Source organism: Uloborus diversus, chromosome 7 (genome assembly GCF_026930045.1).
Source record: "Uloborus diversus isolate 005 chromosome 7, Udiv.v.3.1, whole genome shotgun sequence".
Taxonomy (NCBI): Eukaryota; Metazoa; Arthropoda; class Arachnida; order Araneae; family Uloboridae; genus Uloborus; species Uloborus diversus.
The window spans coordinates 58845182-58867580 of record NC_072737.1 but is presented as its reverse complement, the minus strand read 5'-3'; the positions used below and the strand labels follow the sequence as shown (position 1 = coordinate 58867580).

At 31.7% G+C, this 22399-nt stretch overlaps 1 protein-coding gene across 1 annotated transcript in view; it reads left to right on the top strand.

Annotated features, from left to right (window-relative positions):
* Positions 1 to 22399, top strand: part of LOC129226002 (zinc phosphodiesterase ELAC protein 2-like) — a 55153-nt gene that overhangs the window by 31901 nt on the left and 853 nt on the right. The window contains exons 15-21 of the mRNA XM_054860575.1: positions 1870 to 1963; positions 2717 to 2858; positions 3275 to 3423; positions 10556 to 10628; positions 13736 to 13856; positions 18760 to 18838; positions 21000 to 21144. Of these exons, the coding sequence (XP_054716550.1) occupies positions 1870 to 1963; positions 2717 to 2858; positions 3275 to 3423; positions 10556 to 10628; positions 13736 to 13856; positions 18760 to 18838; positions 21000 to 21144 (803 nt within the window). The remainder of the gene's footprint in view (positions 1 to 1869; positions 1964 to 2716; positions 2859 to 3274; positions 3424 to 10555; positions 10629 to 13735; positions 13857 to 18759; positions 18839 to 20999; positions 21145 to 22399) is intronic.

Genomic DNA, 22399 nt, shown 5'->3' with positions numbered 1-22399 from the left:
AGAAAATTAAAAGGTCAATTGGCTCGCCTGTATATTCACAAATAATAGATAATGAATTTCTCGCCAATTCGCTATGTTCATTCTCTCTTCCCATTCCACGTCATAATAATTTCGTAATTTACTCGTCCATCTTATGATAATTTTGCTCTGGAAAATGTTCTTAAAATTGAAATAGAAAAAGAACAAAATAGAATTTTCGAAAAATCGCTTCGAGGTGCATACTCCCATGCTACAAACTAACTTTATGCCAAATTTCTTGAAAATCGGTGAACAATCTAGGCGTTATGCACGTCACAGAGATCTAGACATCCAGACAGAGAGACTTTGAGCTTTATTATTAGTAAAGAAGAAATGCCAATCATTGCTTATATTATTATTGCATTAAATTTAAAAAATTCTAATTCAAACATTGTTCTTTGTAGAAGAATATAAACCTAGTCCTGCCAAACAAAAGAAATTAAGAGAAATTTTCTCATAGACTAAATTTCAAGGATTTGTTTACGATGCAATGTTATTTATATTCACAATCTAATTAGAACATGTTCATCCTGTGAACAAATGAAGGAATGAATTGAAAAGGGGATGCTTTGATAAGAGCGCACGCACTACATTCACATGTTCCTAACAATCTAGTAATTAACTATTCTATGTACATAACTAGTGTAAATACTGTTTAAAAAACATATTTAGCTCTGAAGAAAATGCATTCTTTTTATGTTCCTAATCTAGTTAAGACATGTTAATTTTAAAATTTAAAACTACTTTTAACATGGCTAGAGAAAGTACTTTAATAAAAACTATGTTTAGCACCATGTTAGTTATATCATAAGGGAATGGTACAAATAGGATACTTGAAAAAAAAAAATTTTTTTTTTCCATTTTTCTGCTTTGAAGAAAACTGACAAATTAATGTTTTTTTTTTTACGATTTTTGGTGGAGCATGATGATTTGATTTAAATGTTACTTTATTAAAAGCACATTTTACTTCATTAAAAGCATTTATGCCTTCCTTTGCACAAAAATTTTCGACAAAAATGCAATATTCTATTTTTCCAAATTTGTCGCCACCTACTTGTAATACTCAGCGAATGATGTGCTTATTTCAGAATTACTCCACTCAATGTCAAAGAATTTAACTGTGAAATATTTTGTCTCATGGAACTTTTTTGATAGCTTTATTAGATTGGTCAAGAGTTTATTTTGCAATTTAATGTTTGAACAATAGGCTCAAGTGGCCTGATCGGTAAGGCGTTAGGCTCGTAACTGAAGCGTTCCGAGTTTGATGCCAACTGGTCAAAGATCCTCTGTGTTCACTGATGATGATGGGGGAACGCTAACTGTGTCACGTTCATAGAGTCGCTCCACTTAATTAAAACTTCTGGGGGTGCTAAACTAGGAGTTGTTCAGCTTCTGGGTTCGTTCTAAATTTCAAAATGCTGATAGATGGTGCTGCCATCTATTGTGCACTGTCTAAGCTGATTCGTCCTTCCTCCTAAATGTCGCTCGTTAAAACAAAAAAAGTGGTAAACAACAAACAGGTTTGAACATTTTCTATTAATGCAAATCCACATTCACCTTATTATTTCATAGTTTCTCTGTAACAATTAGGTTTAGGTCAATTTAAATAAATGTACATAATATTAAATTAAGTCATTTGGAAACCTTATTTTTTAAGTAAAGGCACTCAAAAAAAGTTATTTAACGAAGAAGTATAACAATAATATACATGAAATTACTACTTTAAGAAATTATATTTTATTATGAAAGTTTTCATTAATTTTTTTTTTTTTTTTACTCCTTATAGTTCAATCATTTCATGTAACAATTTTATCCTATCATAGTTAGTCATGAAATTATTTTTATCTATAGAAGGAAAAGAGTATCCTGAAGTTGTGTTTTTAGGAACAGGATCATCAACATCCAGTGCTTTTCGAAATGTTTCAGCTATTTTAGTTAATGTTGGGTAATATATATTATTATTTGGTTTTGTCTTATTTGTTGTGCTTGAAATTGTTACTTTTGTCTATTTTTTATAGAAAACATTTAATGTCAAGCATTTAAAAGTATTTATGAAGAATGTATGCAAATATTAATTATTAACTTAATCAAAACAAAAATATAACTTAGGAATAAATAAATACTTTTATACTGAGACGTTCCCACATCCCGCAATAAACCCCCCCCCCCTTTTTTTTTTTTTAAGAACCTGAGTGTCTATAAAAAAGCCTTATTGCTTACTCAAAGACTTAATTTTGCTAATAGTTTTTTACGTGAATTTCTTTTAGCAATGTGCTTTTGGCTTGAAATTTTTGTTTTCAATCGTAGATATCATTTTATTAATTCTAAGCTGCCAAATGATATGCCTTTAATTTCAGGAAGTAACTAGTGAACTAGTGGGTAGGAACAGGGCCCCAAGAAAAGAGTGGGTTTTTAAGATTCCGCTCCGAAACTTTCTAAAACAACTTCTAAAAACTTTTTTACTGTCATACATAGAAAAATGGGTGGTTGGCCTTATTGGTCTATATGGCTGGTGTATTCACCTTATAAATGAAAAAGTGTTGGATTCATTGTCAAATTTCACATTATTTCAAAAATTTTAACTATAAAATTAAATATTAATTGAGATATTTGCTGTAGAAAACAATTAGTATGACCAAAATATATTTAGATTCATACAAATATACTGTTTATACAATGTAATGTTTTTTTCTTTTAGTCGTAACCAAACTGTTCTTTTGGACTGTGGAGAAGGCTCTCTGATGCAAATGGTTCGATACTATGGAGTGGATAAATCAAATGTAATGCTTAAAAATATATCATGCATATTTGTTTCCCACAAACACACTGATCATTATCTGGTAAGTATAATTGTGGGAAAAATACTCATCTATCAACAATGGATACATAACATTTCAATGTTTTCTCTTTTTGAGCTAAACTTTCACCGATACTTAACTGAACGTAGATTACTGCACATATTTTGACTTAATAAATGCAAATCTATATTTAGACTTTCCTATTTCATTTATTTATTTATCTTTCTTTGCCAAGAAAAATTTTGCCTCTCCCATTTATTTCTAAGTATGCATGCATTCACACATTCCTTTCTATGTATTTATGAATTATAACCACAATCCAATTTATGGTTTTGTGAATTAACTGTTAGATGTTAAACTTTTATATCTTTGAAATCATGAGTTATACCTTTCCTTTATGATTTTAGCAGAGAAAAAATTTTAATTTAATCATTTGGTTTTATTCATTTATTTCACAGGGGTTGTTTGAACTTATTAAGGCTCGCATTGATGCATTTGAAAAGTCAAATGAAGAATATCAAACTTTAGCTTTAATTTTGCCAAAACAAATTTATGATATTTGGCATATATTTTGTGATATTTTCGAAGATTTCTCATCAAAAGTAAAGTAAGATCATTTTTATATTCATTCTTATTAGTTGATTAAGATTATTTTGAAAGTTTTACAACCATTTACCATATTTTTCCCATCAGTAATTCCTTGATAAACATATGAACTCTGCAGTAGAAAGGGGACTAAAAGTGCTAGATTTTTGTGAATGAGTCTTCAGTTTCATTAAGAAACTGAAGAGAATTGAAAACAAAGTAAATAATGTATAATAATTATGGGGATATACAGTAGACCCTCCTTTTATGTGGGGTTGCGTTCCACAAAAATGGGGTTAGGTACTATAGATTTAAAAAAACTTCATTCTAGTGATAGATGAATATATACCGTGAATCCTCAATAAGTAGTCGACCAGTTAAGTTTTGGCCGTTTTTCTTTGGTCCCGAAAAGATCTCATTCACAGTAAGGTAAAATGATCCTCCTTTACTGGTCACCGAATTTAATTTTACCCGGTTAACTAGTCGCTCAAAAATTGTTTTCTAAAATTCCTTTTCCTTATCGGATCTTAGAAAATAGTATCGGACCTAGTTGAAAGGCTGTTTGATAGTCATTTTACCTTGAAATCTCGATCCTCCGTTCTCGTCGTTCAAGGTATTATATTTCTTGCTGTGACTCTGCCGAGTGCCAATCAAACTCCTTTCAGCAAGACATACAAAATCTAATACCTGGAGAAAGTTAGTCAGTATTTAACATCTGTTCAAAGAACTACAAACACAGAATTTAAAGCTTGACGTATGTTAAAAGAGTTCTTTTCCGTAAGCAACAACTTCATGAGTCAACATTGAAGGATTGTATTAATGTACTGTAACTACATTAAAATAAGTTGTTATTTAGTAATGTATAAGTAAGAGAAAATGAAACAAAGTAACTATCCTTAGTATTTTTCCTCCTTTTTAATATTTTCACTAATTTATAGACATTGATTACATAAGCTATTGTTTTTCTCACAGAATTCTACTGCTCTTTATGAATATTTGTAAGGATTTTCTTTTCTTCCTTAACTTCCCACTCCACATAAGTAATCACTCCGCATAAGTGGTCAAAAATTTTTGGTCCCTTGAATGACGACTTTACGAGGTTTTACTGTAATGCATTTAACATGTTGTTATTTTGTTACATCTGACATAAAGAAAACATGAATTCACTTAGTGTTTATTTTTAAAAGTGTTGATTCTTTGTAGGGCACTAACGCATCCATGATCACTCGTGTCACTTCCATGACAGGATCTTCATTCATTAAAAATCAAAAAGATCATCTGCCATTGTCAAGGAAAGGCTCAAGATCTTTACTGCGAAAGTTTTTGGTAGTGTTCCATCGATGTTGGTATCCTCATTCGTTTCATCCTCCTTTGTCACGTTTAAAAGCTCTTCTTCCAGTGAGCTCCTACTTGTGCGAGTTTAATAGCTTTACTTCTGGAAAGAGCTCCGAAAACAATCAGAAAAAATGTCTGCAGAGACCAAAACTCGATCATTAGCACGCCAAACTGTAGTTTATTTCATGTTATTTGTAATCTCATGTGTTTTGATTTTAAAAGAGGGATGCATTTTATCTGGTTTGCAATGCCGCCTCCATATGAAACCAAAACTTATCCTCATAAAATAAAATAAAGACATCAAATCTTAAACAGTATACTATCAAATCCGAGTAAAATCAGGGTTTTATGTAATGTAAAAAAAAAAGGTGGGAGGAGATTAAATAACTCAAATTTTAAAATACCAGAAGTGAAAAGGTTCAGCTTATTCAGAGGCTTACACATGCATTTGTATGACCCTCAAAAAACTCCAAAGTTGCTCAAAACTTTGAATTTTCTTTTAAATTTTTAAATTTGTTTGTTGTAAAGAAATATTATGGGAATCTATAAATCCTCCAAGTTTAAGATATCTACTTGAAACATTTCCAAATAAATTGATTTATACTTTTTAAGTATAGTAGAGTCTCGAAAATTCGAGTCCCAAAAGTCCGAGGTTTTGCTTAATTCGAGGTGTTTGGTTGACTATTTTAGGGTATACTTTTTACAAACAAAAAATACTTTATTCTGAAAATCGAAATATTTTGCGATGTAGAACTTTCCTAACAACATACAATAAGGTAATAACATGATATTGAAAGGTTTATGTCAATAACAGTCGCCAAGAAATATTCATTGACTGTTAGAGATGGATTAAGAGATGCCTTGGAGAAAGTAAGAAGTTGGTTGAGTCAAAAAAACACCTGAAATCAAAACATTGTTTTGCCTCAAAGAACAAACAAACATCTCTTTTAGAATATCCGATTGCAATTAAAAAGGGAAGGGAAAAACTTGGCGCTGTACGATTCATATATATGAAATTTTTTCCTTCTATGACTAACGTTTTTGTATTATGTGAGGTACCTACGCACGCTCACACGTAGACACAAATGTCACGACAAAACTCATCAAACGTTATTCAAGGACGTTCAAAGGACATTTTTTGGTTTCCTGAAAATTTACACACAAGCACATGCAGACATCAAGAAAGAAAAAGCAATCAAGACTCGTTTAGGGTCAATTAAAACATAAATTTATCTTGAAATTTGAGTGATAAATTTTTCGAGGAGACAATATTTCCTTTAAATAGCGGAAGAAGTAAACAGCGCATGTCCTTATGTTGTAGTCCATAGAATTTTTCGGATAATTAGTAATCCGAGGTATCGTGAGCCCCAATTACCTCGAATTTTCGAGACTCTACTGTGGTTACAGTGTAAAAAGAACCACAAGAGCATAACATCTTTTTAAAATCAACTGGTAGCACATCATTGCAATTATTTCAGAGAAAATGAGTAAACTAGGGCAATGTAAAAGAAATAATAATAGTAGAAAAACTTATGTTTTTGAAAGAATTTAAAAAATAAAAATATGAATAATAATTCCAAAAAAAGGCATGAAAATGAGAAAAAAGTTGGGCTTAAATCTTGTAAGGTATGGTAAAAATAAAAAAACATCAAAGCCTCCACAATAACAGTTTAAATAAAACTTTTTTGGTTCACAGAATCATTATTGGATTGGAATTAAGTTCTCTCCAATCTGCAGATTCAAAATCCCCTAAGTCTAAACCTGTCGTGGGCTTTTGATATAAACAATAAAGTCTGCACTTTAGTGCCGTGTTGGAATTTGTCATGGCAGTAACATTATTATGTACATCAAATATTCATGTAAATTTAATATCAATCTTATAGGATTTATTTTTAGACTTAATTTATGTTATGATGCAAACAAAATAAGTGTATCATAACTTGTTGTTTGCTAGTGGGACTTTCATATAGATCAGCGGTTCCCAACCGGTGGTTCTTCTTGTAATGGTCGAGTTTTAACATGCCTGTTTCTGATGAAGTTTTATGTTCAAGCGGTTTCAAGCAAATTCTGCTACTTTTGTATTCATTTGTCTCTCGCACATTCGATAATCTTAGCATGAAAATATTTGCATACTTTCTCACTAATTTTACATTTAAGTAATTTAGTCTGTCATTGCGAAGTGCCGGTTTTAGCGCTTTCATCGAGAATGATAGCCCTGAAGCTCGCCTGAAAAAGCTCTACTTATGAATACAATGTATGCAGATGAAAGAATTTGAAAGTGTTCATTTCCTCAGAAATATTGTATCGGAAAGATTGATTTAAACTTGATGAAAACATTACAAGGGCCATATGCGAGCATCTAAAATTGTTTTGATGTTTAGTATTTCTTTACCATTTGAGGGAAAGAATGGCTAGCAACCTAAAAATACCACAGGAAGTATGAATTAGTATAGAAAATTTTCGTGGGTGAAAGTTTGGCAGTGTGAGGTTTATGCAGTAAAAAAAAATTACAAAATTTAACCATGCAACTTAATTAGCACCAGGGGCGGCATTTCAGCATTTTGTTTGGGGGATCGAGTTTCTTGAACATGAATTTGCTCAGTACGGTATAAGATACATATTGGTTAGCAAGAAGTGATAACAAAATGGTTTTAATTTTTTTTTATATATTTACAATGGCACATTTAAAGATAGTTGAATATCAAAAGGATAACAACAAAACTATAAATGAAAACGAGCAATCCAATAGCGTTCCCAGATGGATGTCCGAGAGAGAACAGGACATCTGGACAAATGAGGCATGTCCATTACTTCGTGGAGATCACACAAAGTGCAGAAAGGGTCAGGAACCATGTTGATACGACAGAGATGTTTTCGTAGGCAATCATGGCCAGATAATAAACGAAACATGGCGACAATAAAATGGTTTTAATGTCAATAATTAGGTTTGTTAAGAACAATTAAAATTTTTGCGACCGATGCTTTAAATTTATTTTGTAGCTAGTGGTACCCGCACGGCTTTGCCCGCAGTTGAAAATTAAAAGCTCATTCGGTTCGCCTGTATATTTACAAATAATGGACGACGAATTTCTTGCCAATTGGCTATGTTCATTCGCTCTTTTATTCCACGTCATGATATTTTCGTAATTTACTCATCCATCTTATGATAATTTTGTTCTTAAAATTGCTATGAAAATGTTCTTAAAATTGAAATAGAAAAGAACAAAATCGAATTTTCGAAAAATCGCTTCGAGGTGCACACTCCCATGCTACAAACTAACTTTGTACCAAATTTCATGAAAATCGGCCGAACGGTCTAGGCGCTATGCGCGTCACAGAAATCCAGTCATCCTCCAGACAGAGAGACTTTGACCTTTATTATTAGTAAAGGTAAAGATAAGTTGCTTCAAAAAACATCTCGGTACTAGTTTTTATTTTTTAGTAAAGATTTAATCTGCTATTTTTGGAGTCAGGAAGAACAGAAAATATTTTAACTATATTTAATCAATATCCAGTGTTTTGCTTTATTATCAGTACAGTGGAAGATGAAGGTCTTGCTTGCCTCATTGCGCTTCGAAGGCAATGAAGTCAAAAGTGGTTGACGTTCAGGTATCTCACGACTTTTTGGTTGTTTTCTGAGGTTTTTGCACTGATGAAGAGGCTCAATTGTAGCCTTGAAATAGCTACATGCTGTATTTTCGTTAATTTGTGCTTTATTTAAGTTGGCTTTTCAATTTAATCACAAAAGTCATCTTTTAAATGACTTGACTTGATTGAAACAGTCAAAAAACAATGGAAGCAAAAAAGTTATGTTAAAAAACACATATCCTTCAGATTCCTCTCTTTAAAATAACCAAGAACGATTTTCAAATTGGGCTAGTATTTATTTTGCGTCATTAAAAAGTATAGTTGCAATTGTCAAAACAATTCCTCTTCTCTCATGCTGTAAATTTTACTTATAAGTGTAATATTTTCGTTTTCTATAATCAACCTAATAATATTGAACTTAAGACCAATGGTAAATAAAGCTCTTCAAATCCTGTCTCAATTTCTAGAGAAACTGAATTGATCATTTTATTCAAAATATTGATTTAATATTTTGACTACAACTTCATGTGGGTTTTGTTACCTCTTCTACATTGGCATACTGTAAAAACTGTTACGGAAAGCTCTGTCACAAAGTTCCACACTTGATTCAAGTATTAATTAGTGCAAAAATTACTAAGAGTTTCAAATGTCAATCCAAGAATTAAGATTAGCGGATTAAAATTTTTATGATAGAGTGCAGCATTGTTTAATAAACGTTCCTCAGTATAAATAAAGTAAACAAAAATTCAAACAGTCATACATATTAAAATGACATCGGATTCACTAACATTGAAAAGGTTGCGTTGCAGTAATTCTTGAATACCATCTTGTGTCACTAAGAGATTGTCAAGTAAAGAGCCTCAATCTCAAGATTATATTTGTTGATGTGAAAGTATTTTTTGATGTGGGATGTTTTTAAAAAAAGCATATCTTTACAAAAAGTTTCTATGAAGGCATATAATACACGTAGTTGCTAAAGTGTGTTTTTAGTACAAAGAATCAATGAACACCAGCTAAACATTAAGTTATAATATGAGCGTAAAATTTATGTAAAATGACATGGAGTTCACGCCTAAAAATTTCGCAGTCTCAACACAGTACAAGCATCTCATGGAAGATTCACCATCATAACATAGAGTATACAATTTTGAAATATTTAGCCCATATGAAGATATTACTTCTTTATAGGCAAACAATTATTTTCCATCAGTTTTTTTTTCTGAAATTTTAGGCATATGATTTTCTAAGTTATCTAAATTGAATTCACCCGTTTTTTATTATACTATGAAAAATTTAGGGGTGCAACCGCCCCTTCTTGCCCCTCCCATTTGCCGCCCCTGATTAGCACTATATGTAAATAAGGAATTTATGAAAGTTGTGTAAAAAGTTTCTCTTGTAGTAAGTGAGCTTAAAAATATTTGTTTCGTTAAAAACTACCTTTCGTGTAAAATTAGAGTAAATGTGTATATTGAAAATAGATAGAATTTTTTTAACAATCAAAAAATTAATGTATGTAGCATATCTTTATCAGACAGCTATGCTCATAGTCCTTTTTAAGAAGACTTACACCTAGATATCTTTCTCATTTTACTGTAAGAAAACAGTACATTTCGTTCATCTGAGACAGTTCCCAGAAAGGTATTTTAAATAACCTCCTGTAATTGTCTTCTGATTTAGTGATGATATTGATAAATGTACCCTTGTGTCTGAAAAATTTCAGCTCTTTGCTCCACAACTATTCCATTTTCAAAATTTTTCAAAGTTGATTGAAGCTCAACACAGAATAATCACTGTGTTTACTGTTTGGTGAATTTCTTTTGCATTTATTTTTTAGCGACCATTTTAGCTCGTAGCAATACTTGTAATTCTATATTTTGTAATTATATTTTCGTTCTTGTTATAAACTATGGAGCAGCATCAAACTAAAAAAAATCTCCCAAATTTTATTGTCTATGTGTGTGTGTGTGTGTGTGTGTGTACGCGTTTTTTTTTCTCTTGTTACTTATTACCTAGTACCCAAGCGGTTCGCCAACTTTTTCCGGAGTTTGGAAGTTGTTTGCAAGAGGGAAAAGGTTGGGAACCACTGATATAGATGATTATGAATACCATTGTAATAATGCTGCAGAAAAAGATTAAATCATATGGCACAATAATATATGATTTCATTCAAAATAGTAATTTTTTGTTGTTTGACCGAAAGATACACCTTTTTTTCTCTCTCTTTAAAATAGGATATTTTCTCCTCAATATTTTAAAAATGGAAGAGAAAAGTATGGCCTGAAGAGCTTTTTAGGCAATGTCATAGTAAGTGCATTGATTTTTTTAACAACATTATGAACAGTACATTTTGTAATGGAATCGCTTATAAACTTGAAATTCTCAGTTCCTAAGCTTCAGGAATTTGGAGGATCTTTTTAATGTTTTTGAATTGAAAAATATTTCTGTAAAACCTTTGAAACCTAACACAAAAACTTATTTTCAGGGTTTTTGATATGTTTTAAATGAAATCTGAAAGAAAAAACCTTTTTTTTTTTCATTAATAAACAAACACTAAGTATCCTTGTATTTTCCCTTATCATGAACGAATTTAGTTCTCTTAGAAATGCTAGTGAATATTTAAAATCATAAGTTTCTGTTTGAGGGTTGATTAAATGATATACGTACATAGAAAATAACTTATTTTCAGTGTTTTTATTACATTTTTGAAAAAAATCTGAAGGAAAAAGAAACACTATTTTTTTTACATTAACAAACAAACCACTAAGTGTCCTTGTATTTCTACTTATTGCTAGCATTAAAAAAAATTAATTTCTTTAAGAAATGCTATTGAATATTTAAAATTGTATGCTTGTGTTTGATGGTTGTTTTAATGATTTACATGACACGCCCATACAATTCCTTAAAACTAGCTAAACTCGTAAAGAACTTCTGCGTCCTAGTATCTATGAAAATAATAGTTATAAAAAAACTCATCAAGTTGGAAACAAACTGATATTGCCAATGGACAGAAAGAAATAAACGCTATAAATCAAGTACAGTCGGCTGGTGCCCCCCAAAAAAAGGGGAGTCGAAGGAGGTACAAGAGGGGGGAGGGAGTTAGGTGAGCAGTGCCCATAAAGCTGTTTTTTTTTAACTAGGCAATTGAATTTTAATGTCATTGATTAGTTTCTGATCTGGGCGTCTTAATAAGTCAGGATTTAAAGCTTAGCCAACACAGTGCAGCATAGCTAGTAACAAAGCCAATAAGATGCTTGGGTTTATCAGTAGATCTATTTCAAACAAATCTAAAAAAGTTCTTCTGCCCTTATATAGAAGTTTGGTAAGACCTCGTTTGGAGTATGCTGTTCAGTTTTGGTCTCCTTATCTTAAGAAAGATATTAATGTATTGGAAAGGGTTCAAAGGTGGGCTACAAGGCTAATAAATGGACTTTCTCACTTAGACTAAGATTCCAGGCTTAGAATGCTAAAAATGTACTGTCTTGATCAAAGAAGAGACCCAGGAAACATGATTCAGTTGTTTCAATTTATTAAAATGAAAGATGTTACGGGGCTAAAGTTTAACACTGAAAACAGGACAAGAGGTCATTGTTTTAAGCTATTTAAATCTCAGGCTAACATGGATATTAGGCAAAAAAATTTTTAGCAGGGTAGTGGAACCTTGGAACAGCTTACCGGAAGAGGTGGTAATGAGCAAGGGAGTAGATAGTTTTAAGAGGGCCATTGATCTTCACTGGGGATTGTAAATTGACTAGGACCAACCTAGCTGGGCCCGGAGCCTGTTGCTGATCGTCACTTTTGTATTTGTATTTATTTGTATTAAATGAACTTCTCAAAAAAATTTGGGACACAGCCTCAAAAATCAGGAGGGATGGCCACAGTAGACTCCCTCCTTCCAATTTAAAGCTCCATTTTAATAGCTCCGTTTTAATTTTTATGAAATAATAACATGAGAAAAATATAAAACACTCTCCTATTAAATAAATTCTTCTTTTTTCAATCACCTGAATCAGTCAATTTTATCATTTTTCAATCGATCGTTAATTTTGAACTAGAAAAGTTTAGGGGCAAAGCCCTTTTACTGTTGAAAATGAAGGGGTAGTTGAAACCCCTTGCTCCCTTGTATGAACCGCCTATGCAATTAAAAACTTAATATTGATAAGTTATCTTAAATATTTATCATGATCATAAATTTTTTAGTGTGCTTGCAATAATCACTTTGAGTGTTTTACATTTATTGAGGTGAAATAAATTTAAAAAAAAAAAAAAAAAAAGAAAAAGAGAACACAGAAGTCTCTATGCATTTACATATTAGAAGATATGATTGGTCAGTAAAGAAAAACCTGCAGTTTAAAATGGAAAAAAATATGTGCTGACAATCGATTGAACAGAAAACATTTAGCTGTATTGATAAATTAATTGATGTGCTTTAAGAAAATATTTCGTTAGCCATCTGTTTAGAGGGGGGAAAAATCTGATTTGGACAAAACATTACTTCTTTTGACATTGATTAACATTCATTTGGGTATAAGTAAAACAGAAATTTAAGCCGAAATTTGAGGGGAAATTTTTTTCACAATCACAATACTTCCTTTACTAAGAAAGAAAATAACAAGAGTCAGTAAATTTAAAAAAAAAATATTTTAAAATCAAAACTTCATGAAATTATGACAAAGTGATGAAAGCATATATTAGATTATACACGAAGGAAGCTGTGTCATGAAGAAATTTTAATGTGCTTTTTTTATAAGAAAAGACGTAAATGCTTAAGTCTACCATTATTAATTTTTAGTTGTATGCAGCAGCCAAAAAATTAACAAAATGAAATGGTGAATCAAGTGTAATATATGAATAGAAAATTCATAGGAATTGAGAGTGAGGAGCATGAATGCCATCAGGAGTAGTGGATGGTATTGATACAAAAAAAAAAAAAGGCATGCTAGTGGTATACTGCCGTGGGAAGGTAAAGTGCAGTATCTACTATTTTTTTTTTTTTTCATTTTGTCATCTATTCTACTTTAGCTTTATTGTACAAGCTTGTTTATTTCGTTTCCAATGAAAATAATTCAGGAAAAAAACGTTAAATTCCAAGATTTAACCATTATTAGTATTGGAATCTAAAATGTGTTTCTTCAAAGAGCTCAGAAACTCATTTCTGCAGATACTGCTGTTAACCTTCCCTTGTCTAGTCCCTAGAGTCTAGTTTTTTGCAAAGTCATTAAAAAATAAATAGGTGTTATCGCTTAATCTAACTTTTTTTTTTTTTTTTAATCTGCAATTTTTGAAGATTCTCCATTAAACTTGTGTGACCTTTGTTTTCTTATATTAAGTGAATTATTATTCCAGTTTAGTAATTATGTGTCTTTCAAGTAAAATGTAATATTTTTAGTTTAGAAAAGTATAATTTGTTCCAGTTAGAAACTGTTCCTGTGATGCACTGCTCTGATGCTTATGGTGCAGTTCTTTATTTGCCTTCAGAGTGGAAAATAGTGTATTCTGGTGACACTGCTCCTTGCCAGAGATTGGTAGATGCAGGTAGGGTTACAAACTGAAGAAATTCTTTCTTGAATACTTCCTATCCCTATCATTATATTTATAACCAGCACAAAATTGTAATATTTATGGAAAAAATGAGGAAATTATTGATTGTAAAATTATTAGTATATATCTTGGTACAGCAGTGGTCATACCTGCATATGGGTTCTGGTGCTGCTGCATTGTGGGTTTCAACAAAGACCATTTTCAAGACAGCTCTAGAAGTTCAGACAATCCCTTCTCCAAACACACCTATAGTTGGGCAAACCTGGCAGCATCGCAGTGTTGTGATTTGGATTGGTGTAGCCTTTACAATGCTGCCAGGTTAGGTTTTCCCCAATATACAAACAAGCACATAAAGAAAGCACTATTGCCTTCTTTTTAACTTCTAGTTTACAAGTAAGGGGCCCTTCATTAATTACATAAGAATGATTTTCGCAATTTTTGACTGCCCCCTCCCCCCATGTAAGGGTACACAAGATTTTTACCCCCCACCCCCACTCCCTGCTCCATGCTGTTCTTATGTAAGATTCCATTTTGTTTTCCAAAATAATAAAATAATGAATCCACAAATCTCATACCGCTGGAATTGTTATTAAATTCACTATTATTAAATTAAACCTTATTGCATCAACAAATATTTACTGAAAAGTCAAAATCTAGACTAAATGTTTTTTCGACATTTTTTTTATATGATGCAATACTAATTAAAATTAAAAAATGCCATACAATGTGCAATTTTTTTATTTTATTTTACACCATTCATTCTTTGTAAAACAAATAAAAAACAGCTCATCCTAATAAGTTTTTTATCTTCCAGACGCAAATGAAATATGATCCCTGCCAAACCAGTTGACTGCGTGATTTCTAACGTAAAATATCGACTTGAAAAATATTACCTAAGAATGGGTTTGGACCCCCCATCCCCCCCAAGTAAGGGGGTATTTAAAGATTTTTCCACCCCCCCTCCCTGTCAGAACCCTTACCTAATTAATGAATGGCCCCTAAAAAGATCTAATGAAGTATATGAAGTATGAAATGAATAAATACCTAAGTTCAAAACTAAGTAACAGTAGTAAACAGTGTAGAAAAAGCACAAATTAGAAAATTGATAGCAAACACGTGTTTCAGGGAAACCCATTTTCAATGCTAAGCGTGAGCTTCAGAATATATCATCCAAGAAAAGTAAAATGGGGGGGGGGGAGACAAAAGACAAGTTTAAATTGTAAAAATTGGAGATTTTCAAAATCAAATAAAACCTAGAGCCAAAACTTATTACATAATTTCTATTAAGAAAAAAACATTAAGTAATAAATTTCTGAAAAGTTCTAAGCAATGAGTTTTGTCTTGCACATTTCTTAATAAATTAGCAATGAATTTCTTGTTGTAAAAAAATTGTGTAACAAAGCCTCTTTTTACCTTTGTTTCATTTTTGAAAGAGCCAAATCTTCTGCTCCTAAATTCTGCTACTGTATGCAGTGGCATTTCTCACCACCCTTCAGAACAGGCCCTCGTCACTGCAAAGCTTAAATGTTGATTACTTGTTTACAAAGATTATTAGGTTTTTAGACTACTATTTTTATTTACAATAACTGTTAACATCCCTATTTATGTTTAGCCAAGTAACAACAAAGGTCTTTTTCTGCTCACCAATTTATCTGTGTCCGAAACAACTATATACTTAAAAGTTATATCACTGGCATGACATGCCAAGGAGGCAGTTTTCTTCCTTAAAGGGTTACAGTACCTCAAAAATGATGAAACGATCAAAAAAATTTTTATTGCTTATTTCAAAACTAAAAACTATTCTGAACACAGGGGAAAAGTTTCATTGCTTTAGTTCAAATATTTAAAAAGTTATGAGTGGTTTTAGACCATGCTCGCTATGCGTTCTTATGCAAAAGAAAAACTTTAAATTGCTTTTTCTCGATGATGATTTTTTTGTGTTTTCATGTCATTAGAATCCCTAAGGATTTTTTTCTATTAAAGATACAGCTTTAAAGTAATACTTTTTGCAATTGGGATAACATATTTGACAAAACTGTGCATTGGATAGGCATTTCATAAATTACTCAAATGTTTAGAACATATTAAACCTTTAAAAACCAAATTTTTTTTTAAATAAACTTTGATTTTTTACATAATTGATCACAGAAATTTTTTTAATAAACTTATAAGCAAATGAATGCACAGATTTTTAGAGATGATTATAGTGATTGTTTAGCAAAAAACGTTTTTCAAATTAGTGCAAAAATAAAAAGCCTTAGGGTTTTTAAAAAATTGATATTTTCCTCAATTTTTTAAAAAAATAGGCAATATTTTTAAATTTTGAAAATAAATTATTGATTACGAAATAAGTATGCATGTTATGGTTTCAAAGAAATATAAAATTTACTTAAATTTTAAAAAAATGTTTGAAAGGTACTGTGACCCCTTAAAAACCTTATTCCTTAAATATAATATCCTCCAACCAGAGAACCCCCAGTTTGTTCTCACCAAGTTGTCTTAGAGATCCTCCTTATCTCCAACAACTCTCTATCTCTTAGCATGAAGTTTATGCATTGCTGCATACCATGGCAGAAGTTGTTCTTGCCATTCCTGGAAGTCCAAGTGCAATGCTAAGAAACCCAATGATACAAAACATTACTATGTTTGCTCCAGGTGCATAGGCGGACAAGGACGGATACAAGGGAGGGGCGATGGGGAGGATCGCCTCCCTCGAGGGACCCTGCACCGGAAATTTTTTTGAATTGAAGTTCTAAAATGCAAGTGTTGGCCTATTTTGATGACGTTAAAAAAAGGAGTTGGGTTCCAATTTTCCTTCCGGAAACTTTTCAAATTGCAGTTTTAAAAAGACAATTTTAGACGATCTTTGGCGATGTTGGGAGAATTTTCCGAAGCCTTTCCCTGTGCATTTTGCAAAATTTTAAGTCTTAAAGACATGATTGTAGACATCTAGAGTATTCAGTAAAGAATGGGTTAGTAACTATTCTCTAGTAATTTTTCGAAACTGAAGTTACAAAAAGCGCCATTTTAGAAAATCTTCGACGATCAAGAGGAGGGGGTTTTGAAACATTCGCTTGGAATTATCACAAAATTAAAGTTATTACATACAATTTTAGAATGTCTCTTTCAATGGAAAAAGAAAGGAATAATTTTGGGGACCTCCTTGGCTAAATCTCTATATTTTAGTTGTTATAGATAAAAATGCTGTGGCAGCACCCCCCCCCCCCCTCTCCCCCAAAAGCATATGTATAAATTAGATACGTAGTAAGAGATAAGCTAAAAAATCAACCGCCCCCTCCTTGAAAACTTTCTGGATCCATCCTTGTGGGCGGATGATGCACTTAAAAAAATGCGGCGTAAAAGAAAGTGCAAGAGGGTTGAGGGGGGATTGGTGGGCGGTTCCCCCAAACTATTTTTTTTTTCTTTTCTGGAAAATCGGGCTGCATTATTAGATTTTAACATTCTTGATTACATGACCTTCTCTAAAAATTCCGGGCAAAGCCCCAAAAATTTGGATGGATGGCCACAGTATACTCTTCTTCCAACTCAAGTTTTCATATTAATTTTTATGGAATAATAACATAAGAAAAATATAAAACATCCATTTATTTAGTCCGTTCTTTCTTTGAACACGTGAATAGATCAACACTATTATTTCTCAATCAATTGTTAATTTTGCCCTTTGCTTTTGAAAGTAAGGATGCCTTGGAGCCCCATACAGGCCACCTTTGTCCAAGTTGCTAGTGGGGCCCATGGCCCAAACGCCCTGGTACAACACTCCAGTACTTTTCTACAAGGCGGAAAGCCATTCTGGAATTTTATATCTAATTTATAATTAGTAGTTATTAAATTAGTATATAAAGTATGTATTAATTTTTGTTTTATTTTTTTTTATTTGAAATTTTTTACTCCAAAACAGACTAAATTGAATTTTAAATTTTGAATCCTGCTTAAAATGGACATTTTAAAACCATGTAAGTAAACAATGTTTTTTAAAAATGCATAAGCCAAAATTAGTGCATAACGAAAAAAGAGATGCCGGATGCTGTATGCATCAAATTTGTTAGGTCTTTGGCGTTTATTTCAATGTTCTTTATAGTAACCAATAAATAGCTCCTCTTTTTCTTTAAAGTATTAATGTTAAAAGCATTGTTAATGTATAGTAATTTTACACCATTATATCGTATCAGAGTCTATCCTTTTTCTGAAGAATCTCCCCTCATATCCATTGATAAGCAAAGCATGACAATGTCAATTTAATTTCTCTCCATTTTTTATAATTCTAATTTATTTTTAGTCAGAAAACAAAAAGATAGCTTATAAACAGTGGCGGCTCGTGGGAGGGGCCAGAGGGGGCCCGGGCCCCCTCACTTTTTTCAGACAATGATTTATAACTTTTTATTTATTTTCCCATTTTTTTTCGTGCATACCTGTTTGAAATAAAAGTCTGGGGGTGAGAGTGCATCACCCTGCCGGCAATCATGGATATAAACATGATACTATTAACATCTTTCGTGATTTACTTACTACTTATCCTGTGTTTAAAATGAATTTTAATTTCATTTATTTAACACAAATAATCATTTCAAGAAAGAATAATTGTTTTGAGAATGTTTTTATTAAAAGAATATTTTTTAAAAAAATCCTTTTTTTTCCAAAAATCAAGGGGGGGGGGGGGCGAGTGCACGCATGATCTGGCCCCTCACATTTACAAGCAGTGGCGGCTCGTGCGTTGAAAAAGTAAGACAATGATAAGCAAAGGGGTGTAAGTGTCAAATTAATAGTTTCGAGTGTGCTGATTTTTCAAATTTCTGCATTTCAGTACTTGCAAGTTGTGTATTTAAAAGTAATGTTACTTTTTTTTCAAACAAACTGCTTTATTTGTTTGTTTTAAAAGGTAAAAACTGCACTTTGCTAATACATGAAGCTTCAATTGAGGATGGATTGATTAATGAAGCATCTTTCAAGAAGCATAGGTATAGCAATTTTTATTTTCAAATAGTTAAGTGCTGTTATATAAACTTTCTTTTTTAGCTTAAAATTATAGAAATTCCAGAAATTGTTTTTTAAAGCAAATTATAAAAGATATAATAACAAAAAACTTGTTTTTGCACTGTATAACAAACTTTTATAGCAAATATTTTACTTAATACTAGTTAAACCTGTGCAAAACATCTGCTCTTTACAGTCTTCTCTTCAGAAACTAAAAATATATCTTGTAGCAGAATAATCAAATATTTTTTCTGTATTAGATGCTTCGACAAGTTTCCGACAGGGTTATGGTGTGTGGTCTCTTGGTTAGATTGACAATAATCAAAGGAGTTGAAGGATTATTTTACTTTTATTGCTATGTTTGGTGACTTGTTTACATTCTTCTTGGCGAAAAAAGGAAAATAACATTCATGTTTTGTTTAATGGTTTTTTGTTTTACTATTCATTAAGAAGATAAAATACTGTACTGTATCACCAAACAAGTAGTTTTTATTAATGGGTGGCAATGAATAAAATGAAAGAATTTCGCTAAAATTAAAAATGCGCACCTATAACAGAAAAAAAATATTTTTTTATAGTCTGATTTATTTGGAAGAATTTTTAAATCTTCATTGAACTTTTGGCGGTGGTGCCAAGATTGTTGAAAATTCACCACCACTACTTTGCTGAAAACAAATTCCCAGTTTCTTAATGTCAGCAAAAAACATAACTGAAAGCATTTCAGACTGTTTGCTGCATTTATGCTTTTGAATATTGTTTATAGACAAGTCCGTTAGTTAATGTATACTATGATTAAACTCACTTTTGCATTTAGTTGGGCTTTCTGTCAGTTTAAAATCTCCTTTCTTCTGAATGAAGGAAGATTTCAGTTCTACAACAAGCCCCATTTTGATAGTTCTAGTTATATGTTGGCAGTTTCATCAAAATTTTATATGATAAAGGAAGTGGGGTGGTTAAGTGGTTAGTTATGTTAAGTGAAGGTCAGAAAAACGTGCACTATTAATCACAACAAATCAAGCTTCCTGAAATTTTCAGTGGCGTTTGTTAACAGTTGCCATCTGAGCAATAAATTATAATCTCAAATTCTGGGATTATGCAGGCTAAGTGCTTTATTAATAAAGTTTTTTTTTTATATAATGATTTTAATAAAATCATCAAAAATTCTCATTGCACACTAATTTATTTCTACTACATATCAATATCATACAAAATAGTTACAGTCAGACCTCGATATAAGGTCACTCGCTTATAAGGTCACCTCACATATAAGATCACTTTTCTGAAGTTCCGGCTCATTGAATAGTAATTCTATGTTATGTCTAATTGGATATATGGTCAAGTCTTAATACATCAATCCCTTATAAGGTCACTTCTGTCTGATTTCTTTAAATGATTTCAGTACTTAATAGAGTCACTTCCAAGAATTGTCCGCGATATACGATCCTTAAAAAGTGAAAAGCCGTATTCCTATTAACGTAGCATGTATTACACCGAATGCAGTAGAAAGGAGTAATACGACAGTGACACTAAACTATAAAGTAATAACGAGGACACTCAGAGTGTACTATTTTACCAATCATGAGAAGTCAAAGCTGCAAATTTTCCGAGAACATTTACAAAACCATTGTGCTTAAATTAAAGAAAAAATCTATCAGTTCAATATTAATGATAATTTTTAAGTTAGATAAATTGTACATCAGTTTTCTGCTTAGGCATATTTGATAGCAGTTTTACTCTACATGACAGTTCTAAAAAATCATTTTAAAATTTCTTATTGATTCCAAAAGTTTTTATTCATTCAAATCTATTAAACTATTACAACCTGATTACTGATAATTTTGAATGTTTTAAATTTTAAAAAGAATTAATGCATATACATGTTTATTCCTTAAATACATGGCATAAAATCTATATTGTTCGGTTATAAGGTCACCCCGCTTATAAGGTCAGTTTCGTGAAGTCCCGAAGGGTCACCTTATATCGAGGTTTGACTGTATTTCCTAAAGAACTAGCTTTTTCTTTCATTTTTACTGCTTGCTTATCTTATAACCATTTTCATAAGGTAAGCTTTAAATTAAAAATGGTTAATCTCTAACTAAGCTTATTTATTGGATTCTATATGTGTACTTTACTCTTTTATTCCAGCACTCCATCACAAGTAGCAGAAATTTCAGAAATGATGAACGCACAATATACCATTATGACCCACTTTAGCAAACGCTACTTGGCTGTGCCTGTCATACAAGAATCAAACCACAAACACATAGCATGCTCATTTGATTTTATGAAAGTATGTGATATTTTTTGATATAGATGTCTATAATATTGTGATGTTCTTTTAGTTGCAGTGGCGTATACAAGGGGGGGTTGGGGGTTTAACCCCCCCCCTTGACAAAAATTTTGGTTGAATTGTGAACTTGTGTGAACTTCTTATGATGATTTTTAATGATATATATATATATATATATATATATATATATATATACAGTAAAACCCCTCCTAACGGACACTCCTCAAAGGTGGACACCTCTCTTATGCGGACAATTTTTAATTCCCCAGTTCCAATGCAAATAACATTGTTAAACCCCTGTCTTGCGGACACCTCTCTATTGCGGACAAAAAAATGTGTCCTGTTAGTGTCCGCATTAGAGGGATTTTACTGTATATAGATATATATATCATTAAAAATCATCTTATGTTCATACCCTTCCCTTGGAAAAATCCTGGATATGCTACTGTTTGGTTGCATTTTTAATTATGGACTTTGGTACTGAGATAATACTGTCAAACCTCCTTCTTGTGACACTCCAGATGTCACGGCACTTTTTCAAGTCCTGAACTTATGGCATATAATCTTAGTGTTAAGTGACTTCAAATTTTAGGGCAGCCTCTTTTGGTGAAACTCTGGTTGCCACCACACTTCGAGATGCTCAGACAAGATCGATTTTCCTTTACAATTGAAATATTTTCAGTAAAATACTGAAAATATATGGAAAAGTTTATTGTGTAGGAATTTCTGACAAGTGGTGACAGACCTGTTTGCTGTTTTATTAAAGTTCTTGCAAGCCACTTCAAGAATGGCGGGGCGTGAACATAGGTTCTTAAACTGATAAATTTCAGTCTTTGACATGAGGGACATAGGAATGCAAAGCAGGTGGAGTTTACAACAAGATGGGAAAAGTAGCAAGAGAAAAGAAAGATCATAGCTACTGTGAACTGTCGTTGGTCCTTGCAAGCTTCTGTGATAAGAGCCCCTCAACCCTCATTAGATGGACTAATATTACACAACCTTAAAGTATAGAAAAGAATTAAAGTTTTTCAATTTTTTGAAAGGGGAGGATTAGCTGTCAGAATCTAATTAGATTGTGGACAAAAGTGAAGAATCCTTTAATCATTTTCTTTCTATATGATAATTACGGAAAACCTTTTTTTTTTAAACTAAAAAATCAACTTTATGAAAAGTAAGAGAGAAAATTTTTTTTATTAAAAAAGTAAGCAAATCCTAATGAAGAATGAAATAAGAATACGTGAAGTTTTTGCCTTGT